At 55.2% G+C, this 27850-nt stretch overlaps 10 protein-coding genes across 10 annotated transcripts; 6 read left to right on the plus strand and 4 right to left on the minus strand.

Moving 5' to 3' along the window:
* Positions 1-1838: 1838 nt before the first annotated feature.
* On the plus strand, positions 1839-3745 carry AYL99_10381 (hypothetical protein; the record flags this gene model as incomplete). The annotated part of the gene is made up of 3 exons (XM_018841887.1): positions 1839-2144; positions 2250-2456; positions 2510-3745. The coding sequence occupies 3 exons, from the start codon at positions 1839-1841 to the stop codon at positions 3743-3745; spliced, it is 1749 nt and encodes a 582-aa protein (XP_018688775.1).
* Positions 3746-5188: 1443 nt separating this feature from the next.
* On the plus strand, positions 5189-8487 carry AYL99_10382 (hypothetical protein; the record flags this gene model as incomplete). The annotated part of the gene is made up of 2 exons (XM_018841888.1): positions 5189-5346; positions 5406-8487. 2 exons carry the CDS (start codon positions 5189-5191, stop codon positions 8485-8487), a joined length of 3240 nt encoding a protein of 1079 aa, XP_018688776.1.
* Positions 8488-10302: 1815 nt separating this feature from the next.
* AYL99_10383 (phosphatidylserine decarboxylase) lies at positions 10303-11404 on the minus strand (the record flags this gene model as incomplete). Its single annotated transcript, XM_018841889.1, has 2 exons — positions 10303-11069; positions 11161-11404. The coding sequence occupies 2 exons, from the start codon at positions 11402-11404 to the stop codon at positions 10303-10305; spliced, it is 1011 nt and encodes a 336-aa protein (XP_018688777.1).
* A 694-nt stretch (positions 11405-12098) lies between these two features.
* On the plus strand, positions 12099-14012 carry AYL99_10384 (hypothetical protein; the record flags this gene model as incomplete). Its single annotated transcript, XM_018841890.1, has 1 exon — positions 12099-14012. One exon carries the CDS (start codon positions 12099-12101, stop codon positions 14010-14012), a length of 1914 nt encoding a protein of 637 aa, XP_018688778.1.
* Positions 14013-14447: 435 nt separating this feature from the next.
* AYL99_10385 (hypothetical protein) lies at positions 14448-15612 on the plus strand (the record flags this gene model as incomplete). The annotated part of the gene is made up of 2 exons (XM_018841891.1): positions 14448-14654; positions 14719-15612. The coding sequence occupies 2 exons, from the start codon at positions 14448-14450 to the stop codon at positions 15610-15612; spliced, it is 1101 nt and encodes a 366-aa protein (XP_018688779.1).
* Positions 15613-15869: 257 nt separating this feature from the next.
* AYL99_10386 (hypothetical protein) lies at positions 15870-17417 on the minus strand (the record flags this gene model as incomplete). Its single annotated transcript, XM_018841892.1, has 1 exon — positions 15870-17417. One exon carries the CDS (start codon positions 17415-17417, stop codon positions 15870-15872), a length of 1548 nt encoding a protein of 515 aa, XP_018688780.1.
* Positions 17418-18199: 782 nt separating this feature from the next.
* On the plus strand, positions 18200-19855 carry AYL99_10387 (hypothetical protein; the record flags this gene model as incomplete). Its single annotated transcript, XM_018841893.1, has 1 exon — positions 18200-19855. One exon carries the CDS (start codon positions 18200-18202, stop codon positions 19853-19855), a length of 1656 nt encoding a protein of 551 aa, XP_018688781.1.
* A 685-nt stretch (positions 19856-20540) lies between these two features.
* On the minus strand, positions 20541-21706 carry AYL99_10388 (hypothetical protein; the record flags this gene model as incomplete). Its single annotated transcript, XM_018841894.1, has 2 exons — positions 20541-21072; positions 21189-21706. 2 exons carry the CDS (start codon positions 21704-21706, stop codon positions 20541-20543), a joined length of 1050 nt encoding a protein of 349 aa, XP_018688782.1.
* Positions 21707-22490: 784 nt separating this feature from the next.
* Positions 22491-23673, minus strand: AYL99_10389 (hypothetical protein; the record flags this gene model as incomplete). Its single annotated transcript, XM_018841895.1, has 4 exons — positions 22491-22714; positions 22765-23317; positions 23379-23453; positions 23512-23673. 4 exons carry the CDS (start codon positions 23671-23673, stop codon positions 22491-22493), a joined length of 1014 nt encoding a protein of 337 aa, XP_018688783.1.
* Positions 23674-25538: 1865 nt separating this feature from the next.
* On the plus strand, positions 25539-27215 carry AYL99_10390 (hypothetical protein; the record flags this gene model as incomplete). The annotated part of the gene is made up of 3 exons (XM_018841896.1): positions 25539-25645; positions 25702-25813; positions 25872-27215. The coding sequence occupies 3 exons, from the start codon at positions 25539-25541 to the stop codon at positions 27213-27215; spliced, it is 1563 nt and encodes a 520-aa protein (XP_018688784.1).
* Between the last annotated feature and the right edge of the window lie 635 nt (positions 27216-27850).

The following is a 27850-nucleotide window of genomic DNA, read 5'->3' on the forward strand; positions in this document are numbered from 1 at the left end:
AAGGGGCGTGGAAAGACAGGTGTGTTCAGGCCCATACCGACTACATACCTAGGTAGCTGGTATCCATCTGTACATGCCTCACTTGGTGCCATCGTTCCCTCTTCTGCTCGCCAAGCCCCGGGGGATGGAGCCCCTGTCCCAGTGTTCACTGATCGATTTAGTCAACAAAATGGGTCGTTGCTCAGTCTCGTGCACGGTTGGGCGGCCGCGCTTGGCTCCGGAGGGGATGGTAGGAATCGGGTTTAGTGGCTAGCTTATCTAATTTTGTGGTCAACTGTAGTCATCGGAAAACTGGAGCTGGAAAGGTTACAGCTCACGGTAATCGAGTGCGAGCTGTGGCAATTGATCAGGTAAGAATCCCGGAAGCTGGCTACGGTTGGCACCAGCTGGATGCTTGCAGAGGTAATCACCTGGGAGGTGAGTGGGAGGTGGTCCGAGGAGGGAGACAGGTGAGGTGCAGTGGCCAATAACCACCCAGGTACTTCTCGCTGCTCTTACGTCTTCCCAATCAAATGGCAGCAGGTTGCCGCCCTGGAAGCTTTCCCTAGGCTGGGGAACTTCCTAAGAAGGAATTGCATCTACCTTTGGGTATAGGACCCTTCTCTTCCTTGTTCACCTTGTGCATGACAACTCGCTTCTTCCTTCCACCACTTCCCCCCTTCCCCCCATTTTTCTTTCTCCCCCCTAAGATCACGTTATCTCAAGGAATTTCAAAACACCCTTTCCTTGACTCGAAACGTCCCTTACACCGCTTCCCCCCTTCAGTTAGCTTTTGATGTCAGTCGTCGTCGAGGTTGTCTCCGATAGGCTCTCCCTGGTCCATTTCGCCCTGCCAATGACACAACGTCGGCCGCATTCGCATCCCGAACGCACGCCAGGCGTGGCGAACCCAATGGAGCAAGCGCACCTTTTGCAGAACTGCTGAGATGCCATGGGCCACACACTCATCCAAACAGACTATCCACCCTCCATCCCGACACCCTGATGGCCCTCTGCATGAGCGAATCGGAGCTCCCATGGTCCGAGTGAAGATGGCCCTCGAAGACAGAGACACACCACCAGGCTGTTGGTTGCAGTATCGTTCCCAGCTGTGAAACTTTCTCGGCGGGTAGGAGGCTAAACTTTGCCCGTTTGGCGCCCTGCTGGTAAAGTAATAATCCATGCGGCGTCTTGTGCTAAACTTCTTCGACACCAACTACGGAGCACGGTGATCTCTGGATCTTTTCCCACTCCCAAACTTTACTTCCTGCGGGCTGACTCCAATAATCACAGTTGTTGCTCCTCTTTCTCCAATCCTCCTCGATCTCTGCCTTCCCTCATCCAGATCCTCTTTATCCCCTGGTGCCCGCCTCCCACGGTCCAATCGACGATTGCCATCTCTGTTGCCTTCGCCCTGACCTTTGCCCCGATCCTATTTCTTTCCTAGCTGCACGGCGATCCCTCCAACGACATAACATACTACACAGTCTCCCCCCATGCCCGCTTAGGCATGTTGTGGTCCCCATCCTGGCTCTTGTCGCATCCCGCGAGCATGCAATATATCCAAGGATTCGCCTCCCGTGCCCGTCTTTCATGATAAAATCAAGCGGGAAGGTACATACGACTAGACGGCGCCAGAACGAGAAAAAAAAGCCCTCGTCCTAGACCTTTTGGGCTACAATCCTTGCGCGGGCTTGCCACACGCGTCCTCTTCCTGAGCCACTGTCACCTCAAATGTTGCCGTGTACACGCCACCTCCCTTTGACAAAGGACCAGAAGCTGGTGAGAGATTGGTGGAGGTGATGGAGGGTGATTTCTATTCTCCAGATGATCCCGATGATGTGAAGTCCAATCCCTCCATGGCTTCCGGCCTCATCCTGGCCCGTGTCACCAGTGCGCCTGAACCCGGTCGTCGAGTAGCAGGTGGTTCCTTGTTACCGTCATTGCACCAGACCCCCCGAAAACGCGACTTGCCTGTGGAAAAGTCTCACCGGCGACGCGGTGCCGACCGATCATCCCCTCCTGCCCAATACTTCTGGTCTCCTGGAAGCACGAGTCCACGGCCGGAGCCAGAAGAGCCTCCGGACAAACGCCCGCGACTGGATCATACACCGGAAAAGTTAGAAACAGGAGAGGAATCGTCTAAGAGGAGGATGTACCCTCAGGTACGTGAGACTGGTGCTGGCGTGGACCCCATATCCATATCGACGGAGGGTTGGGACGGATACGTTTATTGGTGATCATGACTGACCACCGCCTTTCGCCGCCAGACCAGCTCGTATGTTTACCCGGGAGAGCATCGCCCTCCCGCCCCCCCTCCAGACGACACTGCCCACGATCGGTCGTGGCGCGGATCCTGCGGCAACTGCTCAGATACCGAGTCCCTGGTGCTGGATCTTGTCCATGGACTTTTGGAGCTTCAATCAGAGGTCACTCGAGCTCTGGCGATTTCGACAGGGCGAAAGAGTCCTTTCGAGGTAAGCCCCGGTCCGCCCCATTGGAACGGGAAGTGCTGACGGGACCGAAAAAGTCTATCGGAGTCGAAGTGACTAAGCTAGGCCTCAAACAGTCTCTTACATGGACCCTCAATGAACTTCGGAATACAAATCGCCTCATACAGTCACATGCAGCTACGTCGAAACCGGGGTTACCACCCCTGGCTGATGTCGTCCCGGCCCCATTCGTAAACGACATACGTCGTTTATCGATCCATGGCCAATCTTCGGCGTCTCCCACAAATATAAATGACCCCCGCAAAGCGTCGCTCCCACCAGATATAACTCGAAGTGATGATTACCAACGTCGCCCACCCGAACACCCTGCTATCCAGATGCCTCGATCGTTCGACCAAGGGCTTCCCCCCATCCTCCAAGGGGAGGAGTTGAAACGAAACCCAACCTACGAGCAGACGGCTTCGGGCTCGGGGCAGTCGCCACATGCCTCATCCGTCAGTTCGGTCTTTGGCTCGGGCCAGTCACCCATGCAATCTCAGCCGTCCAGCCGGACGCTGCCATCACCACCAGCCATCCAATATGGGCGGACAGGGAGTTCGGAATACATCCAGTACTCGCCCACGACGACTCAGGCTGCCCACAATGCTCATCTCCAAGACCTGCAACACCAGATCTCGACCAAGACGCTCGCGCTTCAAACCCTGCAGCGTGAACACGATCAGCTGTTGGCCGCCTTTTCGAGGTCTCAGATACGATGTACCGCTCTGGATAAGAAGTCACAGGTGTCGGATCACGAAATCAACACTTTGACCGAGGACAAGATTCGACTACAGCAACAAGTGGAGGCATTGGAGAGCCAGGTCCAGGAACTGGCCAAATCACGTGACGAGGTTCATCAGCAATCGTCGGCGGATGGCGCACAGTGGAGACAAATCGTGGCCATGTCCTCGCAACTGCAACTCAAAGGGGCCGACGAAGCTCGACGGTTTAAGCTAGAGCGAGAGGGGTGGGAGCGAGATCGGGCAGCGCTCCAGAAACGAATTGACGAACTTGAGTCTGGTAAGGAAAGGCTTCCCGAGACGAGGCCGGTCTCTGGTTCCACGACCCCCGTGGCAAACGATCCCATTCTGACTTCGGGCTCTGTTGAGGTTCTTAGAGAAGAGATCGTCAAGCTTCGGCGCCGGTGCGTCGAATTGGAACTAATGCTTCAAGAGCTCGCGGGAGAGGCCGAGCAGATTGAAAGTGCAATTACCGCAATGGAGAACGTTCGAAAATCCCTGACGAGCAAAAAGCGCCGCACGGACGATACTTAGGTGAGGCAAACAATTCGAAAAATAGTCGCGGTGGTGGGCATGTGGTTGTAGGCAAGAGGCAAAACCCCTTGGCCGAGCCTCGAATGGCTATCATGATCCTCTCGATGAGAGACCTGAAGTACAAGGAGACAATCGGTACTCTCTTATCCAATCGCCTCGTTCGCCGTCTCTCATTTTGCCTAGAACAAGGGGATGAAGCCCGAGGTGCATATACAACGATCGGGGACGCTGAGGCTGGCATGCCTTACTCTGTTGGGTTTGCACCTTCCAGGCATGGAAAAGACCCCTTCTCACCCGCCGTCATCAGACTTTCCCGGAGCTATGGGACACCAATGTCGGACGAGACCACGACCCTGGGTCGCCATAAGCCAACCAGCAATTGCCCGAAATGGGAGGAGCATATGGCTGAAAGTGGTGGAGAGAGGGCTCGGTAAACGGCCAGGGACTATTACGTGGGATATGCAGTTCTGTGCAATTACTAGGATTTCACATTTGGTCTGGGCCAAGGGGGTATACCCGGCGGCGTTACAGAAGACTGGGAGTGGGAGGCAAATATGTACTATCAGCATGAAAAGGGTGGGAACCGATCTATCGCGGGGAGCCCTGTCTTTTCGACGAAGCACACCAAGGACGCTTGGGAAAACTCTGGCAGAATTGTTCTGAAATATCAAATGCCTTGCATTAAAGGCTTGACGTATGATTGGAAGGGGCAACTAACCGATGGAGGGATTCATCACACCTCTACCTCGTAGACTTTAGCTTACCTCCTGCATGGGGGAATAGGAGATTGCTGCTGGAGAGAGATTATTCCGGCATGGCACAGGAGGATGCCAATGACAAAGAATGTACGAGGTAAGCAACAGCACAGCCAGCATGAGCAAAGGGATGTACATCGTAACTCATCCAAGCCCGTAATAATGAAGCTACGACTTATGCGTGGTGGCTGCGGGGGGGGGCCACCACCCACGACTAGTGGCACCAAGCACAGCCAAATGAAATCATTTCACTTTCAAGGTCCTGGTGACGCTGGTGGTTCTTTTCCCTCATCTACAGGCTGCACCTCCACCATCACTCAGCATGTCGTAAACACATCTTCTGACTGCGCCTTCATCACTAAGTCCTCTCTTCGCCCCCTTTGCTCTATCTCAGCCCCCGTCTCTTACAAAGAAACGAAGTCGTCTCTCGTTTTCCTCGCAAGCTGGTCCCCTCTCCAGTTCCGGTTCGCCACTGTTTTAGCCGACTCGCCGCCATAATACAGCTCAGAACCACATGCTCCCTCCTCAGTTAGCCTCGTCTGCACGCTTTTGGCCGGCACCGGAAGACCTCACGTTCAAACTGCACCCTCAACCGAGGTCGTCTTAGTCTGCACAAGGCTCCGTATCTTGCATGTGTCAATTCATATCTTCGCTGGACTGGCTTCAGTTGCCCCCCGGCTAAAACGACATGGGCGACACCTTTGACCTGCGGCTACTGAAGCTGTCGTTGGGCGAGACCAGAAGAAATCGGTCCATCAAAACTCTGTACGGAGACAAGGCATGGGTGGATGATTTGGATATTGTCAATGAGCTCGGAGCTCACACCGGCTGCGTCAATGCTCTCTGGTACAGCTTTCCATTGCGTACGTAAGGCACAACATCCCTGCTAATGCCCTGTCTGGCAGTTGGTCGACCGGTGGCAACCTTTTGGCTTCAGGCTCCGACGACACCTATCTCAACATCTGGGATTACAACCCTCCCGGAGGTACGAAACCGTTCTCGCTGAACACAAGTGTGAGCACCGGTCACCATGCAAACATCTTCTCCGTCAAGTTCATGCCCCACACGGGCGACCGGACTGTTGTCACTTGCGCCGGAGACTCCGAAGTCCGCGTCTTTGATCTTGAATACGGCGGCGCTGCCACCCTGAGTAGCTCGGGCGACGCAGGCACAAGGAGTCGGAGGTTCAACAAGTTCTTCCCGAATGCGAAGTGGCTAAATGAAGGGAATACAAACTGTCGGGTGTACCGGAGTCACGCGGACCGTGCAAAGAGAATCGTGACCGAGTCGAGCCCATACCTGTTCATGACCTGCTCTGAGGATGGAGAGGTGCGTCAATGGGATCTCCGGCAGCCGTCATCAGCGTATCCTCCTCCTTCTCGGGAATCCCGTGGTCTCACGCGATTTCGCCAGGGATCCGAAAGCGACAGCGGCGATGCTCCTCCACCCCTCATCTCTTACAAGAAATACGGCCTTGATTTGAACAGTATCTCCTGCGCGCCCAGTCAGCCACAGTATATTGCGCTAGGCGGGGCGCATCTTCATTGCTTCCTCCACGATAGGCGCATGCTTGGTCGAGATCTGGATTCGGAAAAGGGCCAACCTGCCACCCGAAGGCCTACCGTGGGCTCGTCCCAGGACATGGCCATGGCCGAAGCAACTAGATGTGTTAGACGATTTGGACCCAACCACAAGCGCAAGATGGGGCCCCATGATCATGGCCATATCACGGCCTGCAAGATCAGTGATGCCAATCCCAATGAGCTTGTAGCATCTTGGTCTGGAGATCATATCTACAGCTTCGATATCGTCAAGTCCCCCGATGCGAGGGAAGCCGATGCTCGAGCCAACGAGGAGTTTCAGGCCACTCGGCTCAGAAACGTCTCGGACCGCAAGAGGAAGAGGGCGAAAGCAAACGCCTCTTCCAGCAGTCTTGGGGATGCAGCCACTCCCAGCAGGCGTCTACGAAGGGTTCCAGATGATCGGCCAGAAGACGGCCATACTGCTCTCCTCGCGAGGTTTGCTGATGGAGAGTCCGAACTTATCCCAATTCCCAATGCGTCCGAACCTGCCGCTGAGTCACCTTCAGCTCATGAGCTTCTGCTCTCAGAAGCTCAGAGATCGAGCGAGCGAGTAGCAAGATCACTCAGCGCACTGCGCAAGACTTTGTTTGACTTCTCTGCCTCGTTAAGCGTTGATATTTCTGCGTCCATGGAGGCATCTCCCGACCTTACACCCCATACAGCGGCGTTCACTAGTGCCCTTGGCCAATGTGCCTCACTACTTCCCCAAATGGATGACGTTATCCGTACGTGGTCATATCCGATAAACCCGAGTGAGGAGGACGTCACTCTGCAAAACACCTTGAGAAGAAATCGACAGTCGAGCTGGCGATTTGTACAAGCGGCTGGCTGCTTGGCTCGCACACTCGGTGGCCGTCTGCAAAGTCTTGGTGCTGCCTCAGACGTTCGGCTTGCACACTTCGACCAGGTCAGACCTGCTGCTCACGAAGGTAAGAACATCAGCGACGAGTCGAGGTTCTGCTACGACTTCCTGAAAGCGATTCTTCTGTGGTTGGACGGTGGGCAATCCGCCGTATTGCAAGGATTCAAACGGCCACCCAATGTGAGTGCCGAGAGTCCTCGATTTCCTCTCGATCAAGAGGACACTGTGCAGACCTTTGTGCCCAAACTAGAAGGCTACCTCTTGGACCTCGCAGATGACCACACGCCGATCGTGGACCTTGACACAAATCGCTTCGAGCGAGATGAGACTCGTCATGTTTTTGAAAGTCAGAAGTCGGCCGTTTTGGCTTTCACGAGAGCCCTCGGCAACATCGAGTTGGTGGCGAGCCAAGGTATGTCTGAGACTCGAGCGGACCTCTCGAGGCCCGCCGCGACAATACGTGTTATGGATAAGGGCGCGGCGGCGAGATTTTGGGGCGTCAAGGTAGGCCGCTCCTTGCTCATGCGTGCCGCGGAAGGGGTCACCTTCGACTTTGTGAATCGAGCATTTGGAGGAATTCGACTTCATTCGGCTGGTTCAGAGATGGAAGAAGAGCGGCCACAAGAAGACATTGACCCGTACGAGCAGGAACGAGTTGTCGAAGCCATCGACATCGTGAGAACCCAGCCTGGAGAGTCATCATCAATGGCATCACGGCAAACCGCTCGTGAGACCATGGAAGGATCCGTCCAGGTGGATGCTGCAACGGGCACTGTCATAGTCCAAGTCGGAGATGAAGATGAAGACCCCAACGAGAGCGATGGTTCTGATTCAGACGCCTCAGACTCCGACGAAGATGACGACGGTGGGGGAGCTGCCCAACGTTCGTTCTTCCGAAGACGGTTGGGATTTCCCCGGTATGGCGAACGAACTTCGGTGAATCTGCAGGTGCCGTACTCGTCACACACCAAGGTTTACAAGGGCCATTGTAACACACGTACAGTTAAGGACGTGAATTACTATGGCCTCAATGATGAGTATGTTGTCAGCGGCTCGGACGACGGAAATTTCTTTATCTGGGATAGGAAGACGTGCAGGATCCTTAATATCCTGGAAGGAGACGGCGAGGTTGTCAATGTCGTTCAGGGCCATCCGTACGAGCCTATGATTGCCTGCAGCGGCATTGACAGCACCGTCAAAATCTTCGGTCCTGGAGGTGGCAGTCGAGAACGCGAGGCGGCAGAGAAAGGGATCGACATTGCCAATCCCGGCGGAAGTGTCCATTCCTCGCTCAGATTGGGGGGTCGACGAAGCCGTCGCGCTCACCTTGGGGACGACGACAGCGACGAGGGCGAGGATGGAAACGGGGCCGTGTCGTCCAATGGACTCACAAGTCGTCGAGCAATGCATCGCAGCTACGAGATCACCAGTCAGAACGACGTCGAACGGAGGCGCAGTGCAGGAGACACCTTTGTCACGGTAGGTTCCATGGAAGAGCTGTTGGTCAGGGCATGGATTATGTCGAGTCTCCACATGATTTGACACCCGCACGTTACACGAATTTCCCCCAGTTTAGGCTGCAATGACATCTAACTTCTATTGTCAATGCAGGAGGGGATGCTCGCTAGAATCGCTATGGCAATTCAAAGAGGCCAGATGCAAGGAGCTGCAGGGCTAGGTAACGGAGGACCAAATCAAACCATAGTGGTCGATGACAATTGTTTGGTCAGTTCTTCAATGCTCTGCAATTGGTAATGAGTGTCTCATGACTGCTGACAATGACCACGCTTAGATCATGTGAAATGATCATCCGTAACCTTTTGGCTCCCAAAGTCGGCTCGGAGTGGAGGTCTTCGGTAGTTGGGGTGGGAGAACACACTGTGGTCTTCTTTGGCCAGGAAGGGACGAAACTGGAGCGACTCTTACAAGGTGTCGACCCAAGATTCAAGAATATCTCATCTGGCCGTTTTCAGCATCCAGGATGATGCTTGCTTTCCGGAGACTCACCAGGCGAGAATGGACCTTGTCCTTGGGTCGAGGAGGCCTTTACAGGAAATGGCATAGGTAAGGCTGCCTTGCGCGCGTGAAGATGGGCTTTTCTTGGACTATGACTTCAATGTCCTGCCTGTTGGGATCCCCGTGAGTGGGACCTTTATTGCGAGATCACCTCCTATGGGGCCGGATATGAATATAGGGTTGTCGAGTTATCCATTCTTGGTACATATCTCGGCTGCTCACGGGTATTACTGCGTATATGAATGATATGGCACGGCCCCCCATCGTATTTCGTTTCCACCATTTTTGCGTACCTCGTAATTCATCGTTTCCCCAAAAAGGGGCCCATTGATTATTACATGTTGACGGGCGTGAGGATGATGATCCACTCTGAATGGATCTGGTTGGAATCTTTGTTCTCTTACCCGCGCGCTCTTCCCCTAGCCTTCGTCTCCATGGTAAGGGGGGTTAAGGAACCAGAAAGGGGGGCAGGAAACATGACAGGAGCATCGCCGGGACCAGAGATGATTGTGCTCGTCATCGGCCTTGGTAGATGTGTGTGTGTATGTGTGGCGTACATTCATTCGTAAGTAGGTAGGTCGTACTACCTATCCATCATGCATGAATTATAAAAGCCTTGTTGGTTGGTTGGTCAACCGGCTGGCTCGCCGCACATCCTCATCCAGACATCCAGACATCTGCACATCTGCACATCGCGGCTTTTCGTACCTATGACAGATGCTCGACGGTCGAGATTGATTTACCGCCGCCGGTATGCATATACTCCGGACGGAGTCATCGTTGTGAGAAACGAGACGGTCAGCACCAGGACCAGGGCCAGGGCCAGGACTAACACTACGATGAGGACAAAGGAATGGCTCCTCGCTTATGGGGCGTGTGTGTCTGTATGTGAGTTCTGAAGATAGATACATGGATAGCTAGCTATGTCGTACAGTAACTCCATCATACTCCGTCATATACATACATACACTCCTTGATTTGGTCGCCGACTTTCGAGTACGGGCAGACTATCCAGCGCTTTCGGAGGGATCAGGCTGGGACGAGTCATGGGTATTATGGATATGAACAGGAATATAGGAATGTTCCGCCTCGCTTATTCATACAAGGACTCTTCCACCAGACGAGTAATGGGGCCTGATGAGTGGGCAGAGAGCGATGTGCTCGAGTCCCTAAAGGGAGGGAAGGGGGAAGAGGACGAGGTCTGCATCTATTCTCCCCGTTGGGACAAAATGGGGACAAAGTTTGTGGGCGGGAAACAGAGGGTGCAACAGATGCATTGGCAAGGGGAAACTCCCGTTCACTCGACATCTGCTTTCATCATTGCATTGTTCCCTCCCTCCCTCATCTCTTCTGCGTGGCACGTCCGAGGCTCATCCCCACCTCGACATCCATCATGATCAAGTGGCGGCTCACGCTGAGGAGGTCCTCGTCGAACTGGATGCGGCCCTCCTCAAAAGCCACGATGATGCTCGAGCCGCCGAACTGGAACAGGCCGACCTCGTCGCCCTTGCGCACCAAAGACCCGGCTTGCTGGCACTTGGGGTTGATCTCGACGGTGCCGACGTTGGTTGCCCCAATGGCCACAAATAGCACCTTGCCGAATTCCTGCGAGTTGATGCACACGGCGCACCGCGCGTTCGTGGTCAAAATGTCGATGTCGCTGCGCAGGCACAACGGGTCCACCTGGTAGTATTCGCCGGGGATCTGTTTGTACCACTCGATTGTGCCGTCGACGGGGGAGTGGTAGCGGTGGTAGTCTTGGGGCGACAGGCGGAAGCTCGCGATGGCGCCGTTGTGCCATGATCTGGCGGCCTCGTCGTCGCAGATCAGGTTGCCTATGGTGAAGTTCCGCCCTTTGATCCAGAGCTGCTTGGTCTGGGCGACGGTCGGGTAGACCACCAGCCGACAGTCGGCAACGACCACAGCCCGTGTGGGATCGTCCGGTTCGAAGATAGGACGAGAGCCAGGCTTGTGCTGTCGGACGAAAAAGTCCTCAAAGGTGCGATATTCGTGGATGTCGGAGGGTGTGAACTCGTCCATGTTGACGTGGTAATAATCCACAAAGGCCTGGATCTGACGTGCAGACGCCGGGGTGCCTTCTTCTTTCCCTATTGCACGTGGTACTTGTTTAGCATCAACTGAAACTTGCAGAAGGCATATGTCGGAAAAACGCTCTGCAGCACGGCATGGGTTTCTTACCTGCTTTGATGGTCTTCTCGTGGATCCAGAGCCGGATCAATTGCGTGCGGTCCACCCATTCAATAGGACGGCTGAAGAGGATCCAGAGCTTGATCTTTTTCCATATGGGCTGTTGTTCGCGCTCATAGCGGCCTGTTTTGCGATTCAGTGTCTTCCAGCCTACCTGCCCGGTTTGGACGAGTTTGGCTGTCGACAGTGCATGGTCGAGGATTTGATGGATCCACTGCAGGATGAAGTCGAACATCGTTGTCGTGTGTATAATGCTGTGAGTGAGTTTGACGAAGATACATATCACGGCTTGAGCAATAAAAAGTATCAAACAAACCTGTTGTCGGATTTCGTCTCCGAACCCGACTTGTGCTGGAATCATGTGACGTCATAGCTCTGACGTTAGTTGCGGTGGCCTCTGAGAAGAGCCTGTATGAGAGTAGCACCGCTAAAGTAGAGAGGAACATGAGCCTCCAGTCTGATCCGAGATCGCTAGGGTAGTGCTGGTGATATATATCCCCTGGGCTCCATCGACCATGCTTTGCCCCTGACTTTTGCCTAGATTCACACCAGGTCATCCGTTCTGCAATCGTGCACATGCGGTGGTGGTGATGGTGGTGGTGGTGCCTGCGGATGACAACAGCTTTGCCACATCACAGGCCTTCTAAGTCACAGTGGAGATCCGAGGGGCCATTCAGGCACATGCACATGTACCTCGGACTGAATCACAAACAAGCATCGACGACGAGGTCGTGGTTGAGTTTCTCGATTGAAGCGGCACCCTCTATTCCAATTCGGGATTAGTGCCATTGTTCACAGCCTTTCGCCCTGAAGCCGCCAAGCAAATCAATTCTTTGGTTCACGGCGATCAACAATCATATTATTTTCAATCTTGAAGGCCAAAACGATTCTTGCGTTCTGTCAATTGCAGTTTTCTGTAGGCAGTCATCATGGAAGACAGTCCCGTTGACTTTCTGGCAGAATTACCCCAATATCTACGGGATGTACTGACCCAGCTCCCAGAAGACCACAATGATGCCCTCAGTCAAACCAGAGGCCCCTCAATATCGGATGTCAAAAAGCTGACCGATCGAAGGAAACGATATGCATACCTGCTTCTCTCTCGCCACCGCTTGACTCAGCTTCTGGCCGAATGTCCGGGTCCCTGTCCGGACCTCATTCTCCGACGTGCTGAAGTCTACGAGGCCCTGGGATACAGCGAATTGGCGCTGGCAGATGCCTATGTCTCATACACCCTTTGTCTCGTGGCTTTGGATGGCCCTGACGTCTCAGATCTTGAACCTGTCGATTCTGACGGAGATCCCTGGCCGGCTTCCGACAGTGACCATGGCGAGATGGAGTTGAACCCTGTAGCCTTGGAGCACAAGTACCGCTCGCTTGTCCTGATGTGTCGCTCTGCCATCATCCTGGGTGTTCAAAACCAAGCGAAACTGTGGATTGATGAGGTCTTGGCGGTGAAGAGAGTCATACGGCGCTTGAACGGGGAGGAGCCCCGAGAGCCGGTCAGGGACATTGAAGAGGTAGTGGGAGACTTTTCCAAGTACTCCACAGTCTACGAGGACGAGTCCAAGTTCCACAAGTGTGTGAAGATCCTCCGGCGCGATGCCAAGCCCACCCTGTTCGGCTGGTGTCAGCGTCAAGTATACCCATGGAATGAGCACGAGCCCGACAGAATGTCCAGAGAAGCATTAATCGAGATCAATGACAAGCTCCATGTGGCTGCCCCGGATCTGGAAGTGGAAATCGCCACACTCCCGCTTCTTACTCCATCCCTGGATGGGGGTATGGAAAGGGTCTCTGTCGGTGAGGTGAAAACCGGTCCGTTTACCACAGCCCGTTTCTCCTCCCAATTGGGTTTATTTGCTAAAAGGGAACTTGCACCCGGGGCGACCATCTTGAGGGAGAGATCGGCCTTGACAGCCATACGACCACATGGCGAGGCCCTCTGCGATGCCTGTGCGGCTGACATGGAAGGTATCGACCGGGAGCATCGAAGGTATTGTGCAGGGTGTAACATCCCTTTTTGCTCGGATGAATGTCAGACAGCTGCAGCAGAACGCTACCACCAGCCGAACGAGGAAGACTATCAGACCGATGAGGGTTATCCGCCTGCCGAGGCGCCCTTTTGTCCTGGAACCAGTGGCAATGACGACCTTCACACGCTCGGACGGGCTGAAAGCTCGACAACCCCCGAATGGGATTTGTACTTTTTGCTCCTCTCTCGAACCATGCAGCTGGCCGAGACCCAGAAAATGCATCCTCTGGATCTCTTCGAGACGAAATATTTGTGGGGAGACTTCTCTCCAACACCAGAAGTCATGGATCTCCCGATCAAAAGCGGTCCCAAATCACTGCCATACAGCGTGCGCCACCATGTCGAGTTGCCTCTCCAATGGTTTGAGATTCTTATGCACTCCCGAGAGAGGTGCAGACCCTATAGTGCCACTTGGCTGAAGAAATACGACTGGTGGATCATTCAGACACTCTTTGCCAAGTTTCGAGGAGTGGCCGACGCCCAACAATCAACCTGGACGGGCAAGCCTGAGGTCGCCGCCGTCCATCCTCTCTGGTGTTTGGCAAATCATAGCTGCAATCCAAACGTGACTTGGAAACCTTCGGGCGTGAGAAATCTGACCGTCGTCAAGGAAAAAGTGTGGGAGCGTACTCCTTCATCGACCATTTGGGGAGGTATCCAGGCCGGCGAAGAGATTCAGAACCACTACACCGATGTGCAGGAACAGGACTACCGAGAGCGCCGAGCCCGTTTGCAGGCGGTCCTTGGTGGAGATTGCCGGTGCGAGAGGTGCATCTATGAATCGAACCTGGCTCCAAGCCAACATTGAGCGCCGGCATGAGTGCTCGACAAGGGTGAGATTGAATTCAGTAGTCCGCAAGACCAAGGGCCAACGACGGGCAGCTTGGCAGCACTGGGAACTTCAACACTCCCGAGACATCTGGTGCGTCTTGCGACACCACCGAGATGTTTTCACTGTGTTCTCATCGACATCGTTGGACCGAAGGTGTTATCGGATTTGATATGCTCCGGAGACCGCTTTCCCTAGGTAGGTACAACCGTTTTTGAGCAGCTACCTGTGGCAGGTGGCCTCCAACCTCACTGGCGCTCACCACGACATGGCACGCCGTGAATCCGGAGCGTCTACACGTATACATTTCTTCTCATCGGGATATTGTTGCTGCTGTCATTGCGTTTTTCGTATTTCAGTCTGAACAGTCACATGTCGGCAAATATATATGTCCTTCGGCGGCATTAGATCGACATGGATCAGAATTACGATAATCCTCCGTCACAGAAGTCTCATTCGCGACCACGCATGCCGCTTTCGTCGCGCATCAAGTCTTCTGCAGCCGTTCTGAGGCCAGACAAGAGCACGTTTCCACGACTCGGGCAGTATCTAAAAGCTTTCTTCCTGGACCACTGGCTCGACCTCGTTTGTATCCTGGCCATCGCCGGCATAACGGGTGTGGTAAGTATGCATCAGATATCTCCCCCCCGAGCTTGATGTTCGGTGCTTAACCAAATATCACCAGATTTGGATCATTCCTGCCCGTCCGCCTCTACTCTTCCCGCTCCTCACGCCCGACGGTACCACCTACAATCCTTCCATCGGCTATCCTTATGTCACGCCCATACTCTCCTCCCTCATCACGGGCATTCTCTGCGGCTGCATACCCCTCGCCGTGATTCTGCTCTCCCAAATCTTCGTTCGATCCTTCGCTGACTTCTCCTCGGCGACTCTGGGCCTCCTGTACTCGCTGGTCACGGGCACGTGTTTTCAAGTCGTTCTGAAGAAATCCATCGGTGGACTCCGTCCGCATTTTTTGAGTGTCTGCAATCCGGTCGTTCCAGCCGGACATGTCGGCGTTGGATATAACGGGATGATGTACCGCGTCGGAGATGTCTGCACCGGCAACCCAAGAGACATTAACAATGCGCTACAATCGTTTCCGTCCGGACACAGTGAGATCGCTTTTGCCGGGCTGGGTTACCTCTCGATATATCTCTGCACCCACCTCCGCATTGGTGATGTCTCCACGGCCCGAAAACGGGGATTCTGGCGTATGATTTTGGTGCTCATACCGATCGTTTTTGCGACTTACATCTCGAGCACGCTCGTCTTGGGATACCACCACTTCGCACATGATTGTTTGTTTGGGGCGGCAATTGGCTGTTTGACCGCGATGCTGGGCTACAGGATTGTTTTTCGAAGTTTGCTCGATGCAAGGATGAACTGGAGGCCGAGAGTAGGGAGGAGGTTGAAGAGGGCTATCGACGTGGAGATGGAGAAGAGAAGTGAAGGGCAAGCGGGAAGGGAGGTCGATGCTGATGAAACAGGGCTCGGCAGCGCAACGAGGCGGTCAGGTCCTGGTGTGAGAGACGAGAGCAATACAGGGGATGAGCTCGAGATGGATACTCGCGTTTGACAAACGGTCTGCACTCTGGTTTCATTTTGCATTGAGGGTTGGATATGGTGGCGATAGAGCCGCTCGCCTTCTTGGATCGCAACCAACATCACATATCATACTTGGACTAGGAATCGTGGCGTTCAAAGGGGTCGGCATCGATTAGCCGGCATACCAATAGAAGACTTACTTCATCAGTCCTCATCTGAAGGTGATCTATCTGTCGAGGCGTACGACAAGTTGAGATCCCCAATTCTATACAACACCGGGCTTGAGCATCACGACACGTCTGGCCCAGCCTTGGTCGTCGTCTTGGTATCTCCTCCCTCGGTGTTGAGAGAAAACCCCTGATCGATCTTCGGGGTGGTGGGCACGCTGCTGCCTTCGCCTGCCTCGTTGGCGTTGGCGTTCTCGGCCTTGTTGACCTCCTGCTTGATTCTGCTCTTCCGCTTAAGGGCGTCCTCCTCCTTGATGTGTTGTTCTTTCTCTTCTTTCTGTTTACGAGCGGCCTCCCTCTCCTTCCTGCGCCGCCGTCGCTCTTCCTTGTCATCTTCGCCGCTGGCGCTGGTCAGCGGGCTCAAGAGCGGCGTCCCCAGCGGCGTGCCGTCGCTTCCGCGTTCTCGATTCCCGTCCTTGTCTCGGCGGCCGTCTTTGGCCGGTTTCCTCCTGACGCTAGCGGTGCTACTAACAGAGCTGCCTCTCCTCATCCTTTCGGAGAGAGGTCGTTCAGTGGCCACGTCGAACTCGAGATGTGGCGTGGAAGAGCGCGACGACTGTCGGCTTCGGCTGTGGGTCGAGTCTGAGTCGAGGTTGACGCTCCTTCTCTTGCTGACTGTCCCACTCAGGGCTCGAGCATGCGCATGCGCATTTCCGTCCCTTTCTGATAGACTTGCGCGATGTGAGCCGGGCCCGTGTAGCATGTGAGGATGCTTCTCCAGGTCATGATGCCGTCGCTGGCCATGATGTCTGGACGATTGGAGCCGCCACGCCCCCGTCCACCATTTCCAACCTCCCGCCTCCTTCGCCTTGGTTCTCCTGAGAGTGTTTAGTTTCCTCCTCAATCCTGCCCGCCGCTCGTTCTCCTTCTCCCAGTACTCGGTGCGGTATTCTTCCCAGTTCTCCCGAAATTCGGGGGAGAAGGACTTGGGGAGCAAGAGAAGCATGATGGCGTCCCCTCCCTTGGCGAGATCTTCTTCGATCACGAGCCCGTTTTCGTGCTCGACGAGGTGCCAATCCGAGCCGCCGGCTTCACGCCACAGACCAAAGGGCAGTAAGAACGAGAGGTGGCCGAGCATCTCCCGCCAAAACTTGCCCCTGATCCTCACCACGCGCAGGTTGAAACCCCTCAAGCCCCTGTTTGTGGTCCCCAGCCATTTCCGTGGCCAGCGAATACCTCTTTCCCATTGTCCCGTGCCCCAAACGAGAAGAACCGTGACCACGCCACCCATCAAGGCCAGTTTCTCCGACGTTTCCACGACCCAGTACACGGACCCGCCCAGCCCGGTGCCATCTTCGCGAGGACGTAGGAAGAGCGCGTAGAAGAACAGGCAGTTCCAGGCGGCCAGCAACAGCAGGAAGAATGTGTTCAGCCGGCGGCGGGAGACGAGGTGCAGGTACTGTGCGCGCAGGGACGATTCCAGAATCAGGAGGTTCAAGTAGATCTGAGGAGGGGAGGAAGGTAAGGTCGCCAGGAGAGGATCGAGGGAGGATTGCTGCTCGGAGGATTGTTTTCCGAGAGAATGGAGGGGCGCAGCGGGCAGTGGCTGGATATTCGTCGTAGGTGCGCCTTTGACGATTTGGTTGAGGCGAGATTCGGGGGCGGCCATCTTCGAGGAAGAGGTTTTCTTTGTGGTATGGACTAATGCAGTGCCATCAAGGAGTGGTATGTGAGGAACTGTTTGAGCTGTTCTTCCCTCCACATTCTACGCCATTGATCTTGGGCACTGGTGGGGTCAAGACCGTGTCGAGTCAGGAGGCGGGCATGATTGTTCCTGCAGGAAATGACGAGTGCCAGGCACCGAAATGAACGGTCGAGGGAGTTGTAAACAGTCACAGCAGTGGTTTCACACCCGGCCGAAGCGACTCAGCGCAGATGGCGGGAGACATTCGTTAACTCCGGCATATGCATGGCAAGGGGCGTCAACGGAGCGTCAACCGGCTGAATCGACATCCGAGTGGCTGATCATCTGGGGCTGCGACTTCATCCGTCGTCGAGAGACCGACTATTATGACGACGGCGTAGAGAATTCTGCCATTCTGTATCTCGGTTCTAAGGCTGCCTCTGGGGGGAAGGAGGTCTCATCTCGCTCATTTCGCTCATTATCATCATTATTACTTCTGCCTAATCTGCACGATCCCAGTTGGGGTGTCCCCTGGGTGTCCGTCACCTTGAAAATAGATTACTTTTTTGTCCCCTTCACTCCATTGACTGACTGACTGACTTGTCGTGGCGAATGTCTCGTATATGAGACGCACTCTGCCCTCAGCAGCACTTCCACTCCTCGAGGCGGCCCCCAGATCTCCGATCATTCACCCTCGTCGATTCCAGTCCTCTACAACGGTCCCAGACGAGCTCAACCTGCCCCCCACCTCCCACCATCCGCCCGTCATGTCCACCTCTGCTTCGGCGACGGCCGACTCAGACAGCGAGGTGCAATCGCGCACCCAGCAGAGTCCCATGGCCTCCCAACGCGCCAACGCGGAGAACCCACGGCGATCGCGCCTCGAGGGCCTTTTCCCTCTATCCTACAAGCAGGGCTTCTCACAATGGTGGACTGCTCTGCCCGCCGCTCAAGCAGAACACCGTGTGCTCTCGTTCGTTCCCCATTTACAGCAACCTCCCACGCACACAAAGACCGGCTCTGCGCCACCCTCGCAGACCAACTCCACCATCACCATAGACAAGACCGCCTCCCCCGATGCCGTCACCTCCACGAACTCCATCACAGATCCCTACGGCCCTCGAACATGGCACTCGCGCCTCGTCCCCCTCTCCGGGAAAAACCGCGCATTGAACGAGTTCTCCGTCGTGCGCAACGTGCCCGAGGAGGGCGATCCGGAGCACAACCTGGTCATTCTGCACGGCTACGGAGCCGGTCTGGGCTTCTTCTACAAGAACTTTGAGCCCCTCTCGCGCGCACCGGGGTGGCAGCTCTACGCTCTGGATATGCTCGGCATGGGCCGCAGCTCGAGACCGCCGTTCCGCTTAAAGTCCAAGACGAGGGAGGCACAGATCACCGAGGCGGAGGATTGGTTCATTGACTCGCTGGAGGAGTGGCGGGTGAAGAAGAAGATTGATAAGATGACGCTCATGGGGCACAGCATGGGCGGATACATGGCCGTGTGTTACGCGTTGAAATACCCGGGCAGACTGAACAAGTTGATTCTGGCCAGTCCGGTGGGTATACCAGAGGACCCCTACGCAACGCACGCCGCGATGCCTCCTCCACCAGACTCGACGGCGCAAAACGAAGTCACCACCCCAGACCAGGCACAGTTGAAGCAAAAGCCCAACCCCAACCGTCTGCCGGTCAAAGATATCTCGTCCGCAGACACCTCGTCTTCGGAAGAGACCCCGACTCCGCCCCCACGTCGGCCTCTGCCGAAGTGGCTCACCTACCTCTGGGACGCCAACATCTCTCCGTTCAGCTTTGTTCGGTGGTCCGGTCCTTTGGGCCCTCGCCTCGTCTCCGGGTGGACGTCTCGGCGCTTCTCCCATCTCCCTTCCGAGGAAGCCCTGGCATTGCATGACTATAGTTACTCCCTCTTCCGGTTGAGGGGCAGTGGGGAGTATGCGCTCGCCTATATCTTGGCCCCGGGCGCCTTTGCGAGGAGTCCGCTGATCAGACGCATCGGAAGTGTGGGGAGACAGCCTCTCACGGCATCTACGCACGAGGTCAACGAACAGGGCCAGCTGAAGCAGTTCCCCGGATCATCTTCAACTGCGCCAAACAACACTAGCTCGCCAGATGTTGAGAGAGAACGAGGGATTCCGGTCGTGTTGATGTACGGCGAGAACGACTGGATGGACGTCTCCGGGGGGTATGCGGCCAAGAAGAAGATCGACGCCGAGACAGCCCGTGCTCTGGCGACCGCTTCGCCTGAAGAGAGAGCGCGGGACCACGGGTCGGCGAAAGTCGTCATCATCAGTAACGCGGGACATCATTTGTATCTCGATAATGCAGACGAATTCAACGAGGTCATACTCGCCGAGATGGAAGATGTGCGGAGACGGACTCTGAAGGAGAAAGAGAGGATGCGGTAGACTAGTTGTCATGGAATGGTTTTGAGGGGCATGGCAGCGTTTGGTGGTCAACGGTGGCTTTTGGGCATCATCGTTCATGATATTACGGAGATATAGAGGGTTCATGACCCATTGCCAGCAGTGAGCGTGGATCGGGGCCATGGAGAACCATAGAAAGGCAAAGGGTGGTCGGCGTGGTCGTGTTCTGTTTGGGCTATTAGAGAGACAACAGGGGGTAAGAAGACTCTGTGGTTGTCATTTCCACGGACATGGACATGCACTACTCACCGCATGGTTGGTGGTGACTGAGATGCTTGGATATTCTCCTCCCGGGCCCCCTTTGATGGGTGGTGTATTATATATACCATGCCAGTTGCGAGAGGGGAGAGAGACAGAGTCAAAGCAGAGCAGAGCAGAGCAAAGCAAAACAAAGCAAAGCCCCTTCAGTGGGATGATGCGATGCTTCCCACCGACAGCACGTGTTGGTAAGTTGAAAGCGTGGATCAACGAGGCTTTTTTGTCTGTAAACCATCTATCTACCGATATCTTACTTTGCTTCTCGATGTCTTTTTGGAAGGGAGCATAACAGAGAGAGAGAGAGAATGAATGAGACTAAGAGAGGCCTTTCCTTTCTCCTTCTTCTTCTTCTTCTTCTTCTTCCTCTTCTCATTCCACTCTCCCTCCCCTTTTTTGTCAGCCTCCTTATCTACGGCGTCTCGTCGACCAAATACACCAACTTCTCCCCGCTGACCTTCCCATTCTTCATGTCCTGCAGCCCCTCCAACACGCCCTCCAGCCCGCGCGGGCCCACGCGCTCCTTGTGCGGCCGCAGCTTGCCTTCGGCCAGCAGGGTCTCGACCATGGCGACGAATTTCTTGGTGTACTCAAAGTCCTCGGCAACGGCGGGGATCTTGTTGGACCCGAACTCGAACGCCTCGCCGAAGATGGTGTACATCAGCGTGCTGACGCTGTGGACGTCCGCCCGCGGCGACGTCACGGGGAGGATGGAGCCGTACGTGGCGCCCTTGGACCCGTCGCTGGTCAGCGCGTCGGCGCAGAATTGCGCGCTGGACGCCTCGCTGATCGTGTCCCACGCCAGCTTGAGCTGGTTGCCCGTCAGGTCGCGGATCTGCGCCGCCGCCGTGCTGTCGTTGTAGTCGAACGCGTGGCTCGCGCCCAGCGACTTGACGTACTCGAAGTTGCGGGGCGAGCACGTCGTGATCACCGTGTAGCCAGATCTATTCGTCCGGAGTGACGGAGTCAGTTATGTATGTATGTATGCATATAGAAAGGGGCCTCTCTCAACGGAGTATATACATATTTATTTATGGTGATCAAGAGGGGGGGAACTCACAATTTCGCAAACTGGATGCCCAGCGCGCCGGTGGCGCTACTGCCCCCGTAGATGAGGATGTACTCCTGGTGGGAGATGGGGTTGGTGGGCCACGGGATCTTGAGGGCCTTCTGGTACAGGCCTTGCATGACGGTTGTGACGCCCAGGAGCAGGGTGGCCGCGGGCGCAAAGTCCAGCGACGCCGGGATCTTGAGCTGCACGTCGCCCTTGGCCACGACGTACTCGGCGAAGGCGCCATCCTCGGGCTGCACGGCGTTGCCCCCGTGCGCGACGCCGGCGATGCGGTCGCCCTTCTGGAACGCCTTGGTCACCGCCGGCCCGACCGCCTCGACCACCCCGGCAAAGTCGCAGCCGACCAGGCACCCGTCCGTTGCCAGACCGAACGTGAAGTGCTTCCAGTCCGTCGGGTTGAGCGCCACGGCCACCGTCTTGACCAGGATGTAGTCGTCGCGCAGCGTGGGTTTGGGCCGGTCCCGGTCGACGTACGCTCCTTTGCCTTTGACGACGACGGCCTTCATCTTGGAACGAGCTTGTCTTCCTGCGGCTTGTTGCACGTTGGTCGCTCGATGGATAGATGGAGTTTGATGGAGATGGTGACTATTGCTCCTGTCAGAGGTTTTTCGTGGGGTGATCGGTCGAGGAGAATAAAAACAGACTCACAAGAACGAATCTACGGTTGCTAGTACTGTACCGAGTATCTCGAAAGTATATAAAGGTTCAGCGAACATATAACAATATTAATAATAATGTCAAGGAATGAGCAAGGATGACGTTCTCATGATATCATTAATCCTCCCTCTCCTATATGTCTATGGAGATAGAATACAAGTCGCACTGACTCGGCATATGTTCGCATGAACCAGACAGAAGATTCCTCCGTTCCCCCATTAATGTCAATTGCCTAGGCTCTTTGATAAGCAGAACTGTTTATGGTCACAACGGCGGTTAGAAACGGGGAATGAGCCCGTGGAAAGATACCGAAACGCAGCTCTTTGTGTCTTAAGCCTCGGCCAATCGTCCCTCTTCTCCCCCCCCAAAAACGGGGGCCGAATCCGCTGTGGCATGTGCAGCTGGATAGGGATATCGGGCCTCAATCCACATGCCGTTCCTGGACGGCTTCATTTGTCATTCATTCGTACATCAGTAGCTCGTGTCAGGTAATAGGACATTGTCAGCGTTGGCGACCGGTTGGGGCATGCAGTTCTCGACGCCCTGTCAGTCTTCCCATCTCCGACCGGTCTGTCTCATGGTATACGAGACTGCGGACTGTCAGTGTCGGAGCTGTCCTGCTGGCTCCGTGTCTCAGGTGGCCGACGACCATACGCGCAACAACCAGTCGCGAAAGCTCTCCGGTTGCACCGCCACCAGCTGGTTGAGATTGGTGTTGACGAAGTCGTAGCGACCTTCGGCAGTGGTGATCAAGTGATGCACGCGAGTCTCTCGTGCGTGGTCTCCGACGGCTCGGGCGTAGGTCAATGCATCTTGCAACGAACTCCTCGTATGGCCCGAGACCTCAAACGGCCGGCCTGCACATGGTCAGTTTGAGGCAGCGGCTTTTCCAGTGCTGGAAGCGTACCTTGGATCTCCTCGGCAATGGCAACGACATCTCGTACACTCAGTCGCTCACCGCGCAGGCGGAACTCTCTGGGCCACGAAGCCAAGTCCAAGGCGGCGACCACAAACCGGGCAACATCAGCAGCCGACGTCATGCAGATTGTTGCCGGCTGTCCGGCGCTGTTGAGGTAGGGGACCTGTGCCCGTCTTCGGCGAAAGTCCATCAGATAGTCCCCTTCCTGGCCGATGTTACTTCGCAGCCCGATTTGTGAGGCCGCCATCCCCCCAGGGGCGAATCTCTCGTAGAGGACGCCGCACGTAAAGACGGTGAAGCGCATGCCGGAAGGTTCATGCTGGTGGAGCCGAAGAATGGCGGCACGGCGCCCGTTGTCGAGTAGATCATTCTGGGGGCGCAGAGAGGGGGGTCCACCAAACTCGGAGGGCACAAAGCGACGTACATGGGCTGCGGCCGCCGCGTCAATCAGCGCCAGTTGGGCATTGCCACTGACGGTCGAGATGACCGTGTCGACCCCAGCTAGTTTGAACTTGAGGTCGGTAGGGTTGGAGTAGTCGACCTGGTCAGTCACGGCGTCAGTAAATGTGAGTTCCCTCCCCGGATCGATCTCCTCCACCCACGACGTGGTACGTGATGAAAGACGAGCTGACCAACTTACCTGAAGTACTTGCCAACCTCTTGCCGTCAGACCGGGACTAGGCTTCGTTGGTCAGCCACACCATCAACATCTCGGACACACGCTCACATACATACCCTTCGAGATAGAATGATAAACTGATGGGAGGTCTGCGCCGCGATGCTGTGGGCAATGTACTGCGCCAACCCGTTGGTGCCGACCACGGCGACTTTGATCATGGCTGCGGCGGTGTGTCCGGGAGAATGTTGTCGTTGCTGTTGTTGTCTGGGATCAAACATTGGGTCATATATCTGCCAGAGACCGGCATCGTGGCAAGGTCGCTATCCTGCAGGCCGTGAGTCAAATCAATCCCAGCGATATCAAGAGATTGTGCATTTATGCAAGGGCAATGTAATGCCGTGGAGTGACGCCTGAGCTGCCTAGTTACCTGTGTATCTGCCAGTGGATGACGGGTGAATATAAGTCGATCTCTCAGCCAGGATTAAGGCCCAGGTGGTGGGCCCAGAGAATGGGAATAGACCACCAATGGGGCCTAGATCCGGGGGTATGGCACCAGGACGCTACACAAGGCAGACCAGGGACAGAAGTTCTCGATCACTCCCTGCCAATGATAAGCGGCCGCCCTGGGAGTCATGCTAGGCAGAGGGAGCAGGCATCGAAGGGAAGTCTGCGAAGGATGAGTCGTTCCGGCAGTCACGCGCGAAGTGGATGTTCTCCAGCGACCGTTAGTCATGTCCCTGGGTGGAGGGAAAACAAACCCGCGATCCACGGTGTAGCGCAAGTTCAAACAGGCAGGGAAACAGCATCCACCCGGGGACGGTTGAGGAAGAAGGTCGATAAGAAGCACAGAATTGTCGCATCTTTTGCCAGGAGCAACGCCACGATTGGTCGAAGGGATTTCTCTCAAGCCGAGGTTTGATGCTTCCGCACCACTGCTTCGCGACGCATCTCTGTCCTTGGATCGAGGTTTAAAATGTACAAAGTGGTTGGTGCAACAATGGTAGAGGCTAGTGGTATTCTGGACCCAAGCCCAGACGAGGCTTGTCAGCCCTATCAGGCCCACCGTGGGAATGACCCTGGCCCTCTTCAGCCGTATGGTCATTCTGACTTGCTGACTCGTAATCTTTAGTTGAGTGGATGGAAACAAGGTGGAATTTGCTGCCTGTTGCGACCTCCTCCTCCCTCATACCACTTGGAGGGAGCGCCAACGAGTTTGCGTTTAGTTTGGACTGGGGCCTCGAAATAACGTGCGAATCTCGGGATCGGTACGACTTGCCTTGAGATCATGTAGGCGAAGCTCGAACGGGACGGTAAGTCGTCATCGTCCATGACCGCTTTGCGGAGCTGCCGAGATCAACGTCACAATCGCCAACAGAGGGTATAGTCCTTGTGAAACGACTGGTAATTTGGCTTCAGACGAGCCTGAACAACCTTCCGGTCGTTGCGCACGCTGGGTGGCACTCGGTGTAAAGGAATGTTTCGAGGCCGACATTTTAGAGAGGAATCGAGCTCGACCTCGGCTCGGTCACGTTATCTCGCGTTCTTGTCGCGATAGGGCTGATTGACGGGAGCACACCACCCCGGGGGGAAGTCTGAGGTAACGAATTGGTAATCCCTCGAGCAACACCACACACGGGGCCAGTTCCTGTTCCTTGGGGGGCGGGCTGGCAAAACCGACAAAGTTTTGGAAGTTTTGAATTGCGAACTCCATGGGAAGGATGGGCAGGAATGGTAGGAAGGGGCGAGAATTGGCGTGAAGCTGTTAATTCTCTTCGCAGGGGGTGAGGGCGCGGGCGACGTGCGAATCCCATCCATGCCCGAGATAACACAAGACAATCTCACATTGGCGACGTTGAGCTCTGTCGCGAGTGAAGGAGAGGAAGCAGGTTCGAGAGAAATTGATGGTGGATGGTCGAGGCGGTGATTGATTGATTGATTGATGGCTGATGGCGATGGCTAGTGACTGCGGTGCCAGTGGGTCGAAGTTGATCTCATTCTCTTGGCAAGCCGTGACGCGCCTCAGACCCGCGCCGCAAATACACCACCACTTTACCACCACTTTACCACTGTACACCTCGTTCTGCTGTGTCGCGAACTCTGCCTGTCTACCTGTCTACTGCCTACTGCTGTACAGCTGCCGACCATGGGCCAGGATGCACTCGACATGCCCCAATCAGTGCCTCAACACGCTCCCCATGGCACTTCCTCAGAGACACCTCTGGCGGTCAAGGCAAAGAGAAGACGCACCAGGTCGGTTACCCTGAATCACGCTCTCTGCCCAACCACGGCTTCTGACCCAGCTGCAGCCCTCAGGATTGTGCCATCCTCGAAGCTGCATACCACAAAAACTCCAAACCAGACAAGGCCGAAAGAGCCCTGATCGTCAGTCGGGTGGCCCTTGGAGAGAAAGAAGTTCAGGTACAACCAACCACCTTCTGCTGCCACCGTGAAGTGAACTGACCCCTTCCTTCCATAGATCTGGTTTCAGAACCGTCGCCAGAATGACCGTCGCCGGTCTAAACCACTGCAGCCGCATGAGCTCGTAGCCCATCTCCGCAACAGTAATGTCAGCCCTGTCCCTCCTCAGATCAGCTCATCCCCCGTCTCCGACGATCTGTCTGCCTCTTTGTCTCGTCCCAACTCGTCTCTGGCGCCGATCGAGCCCCCCAACCGACCGATCTCGAGAGGCTCGAGCATCCATGATCTTCTCAACCCCACCCCGTCAGACGACGACGCCAGCATCAAGCCCAGCTCACAGGACACGATGGGAGGGAGTACACCGCCATCCAGCTTCGAGAAGGATGCGTTGACCACCGGGACGCCGCCTGCAGACGTGACGCAGGAGAAAGTGGCCGAGAATTGTGACAGACAGTCGGACGTTGGCAGTGAGCAAGGCAGCGCGAGAAAGAGAGATCACGATGAGATGACTGGTGCAAACCCGTCTTGCCCTCGTGTGGAGGGCCAGGGTAAGATGGGGGAGAGCACCATGTCCAAAGGCCCTCTGATGAGGGCATCGAGTTTTGTACGGCTCTCAATGACGGTGGACGGCGCTGTCAAGATTCGAACGAACAATGAGCCCACACCATCGCCCGAAAAGCCTCGCGCTCCCACTCCCACCACACGTCACAGGCAAAGAGAGTCATTGGCCCGCAGCAAGAGTGCGATGAGTGAGGTGGAGATTTTCCGTGACAGCGTCCAAGGAGCGCCCAAGAGCATGGGGGTTGGGTTCGGTCGATCCCGTGACGCCAGGACTTGGGAGTTTTATTGCGACAGCAAGACGAAGGATGCGCTTTCGACCCAAGCTGAAGCGGAAAGTGCAGGATCGGCGGTCAGCGCCATCAACCTCATCCGATCGAACGGTTTCAAGCCACGTCTGCAGGCTCTCAGCCCGTCGTTGTCCAAGACCAATGCCCGCCGCGCGACGGGGAAGGAAGGCCGGCCCAAGCTCTCGCGTGCCAAATCCTCCTTGGGACGTTTACAAGGTCTGAATTCGTCGGTTGATTCGTCGAATGACAAATCGAAACCTCTGCACGGCCACGGCCACGTCAGGTCACCATCTGGAGACTCAGACAAGGAGAACTGGGCGCCCGGAACCAGAATGTCGGAGCATCCCTTGCGTAGAACCCAGCCCAGCACCAGTACCCGGCCGGTCCTGCAGGAAAATGAGCAGATGACGTTCCCGGATGTCAGTTCTTCCCGCAAGCGTGCTGAAGAAGGAGCTGGTAGTCGACCTTCCCCAACGAAAGTGACGGCCAAAGGGGAAGAACTCGACTGCGTGCAGGGGTTGCTGTCACTCAGTCAGGGAGCTTGGTCTCGATAGAGATCGCATCTTGAATTACCTTGGGAGGATATTTGTTTGATTAGGGGGGCCATAATCCGGGACGGTGCATAGGTTGGAATGTTGTGTGTTTTGCATTTATCTGCATGACTGTTCGCAGCCAGTCCGGTGTGAAGATGGAAAAGGGATCATCGACCAATGTATCATGATGGACCATGATGGATGGACGGCTATTGGAAAATCAATTGCAAGAAGAGATCATGTTGATTAATCGTCTGCTTACTTCTCTTTTTCTCTCTCTCTGTTTTTACTTGTACTAATTTGGTTTCGTCTCTGTCGGCAACTGGCGACTGGCGACTATTACATACTAAAAAGAAACCCACGTGGGCGGCGACCTCAAGAGAAATCAGACGGTCGCCATCCATCCATATCTAATATCACCACCACCAACTATGTAATCTACACTTAGCATCGAGTGATATTAGCCTTGGAAGATAATAATATTATTGATACCACTGTCGACATTTCTCTAACCCCCTCCCTTTCTCTTCTCCGGGACCGCCCTCCAGCCTAGAGCTACCCTTTGTTAATGAATTATCATTACCTGCTCAAGTGTACTATTACTGCTACTCCTGTGTGACGCCGTTGCCCCTCCAACTTCACATCATTCGCCCACT

This window comes from Fonsecaea erecta, assembly GCF_001651985.1.
Source record: "Fonsecaea erecta strain CBS 125763 chromosome Unknown Scaff11, whole genome shotgun sequence".
NCBI classification, from domain to species: domain Eukaryota; kingdom Fungi; phylum Ascomycota; class Eurotiomycetes; order Chaetothyriales; family Herpotrichiellaceae; genus Fonsecaea; species Fonsecaea erecta.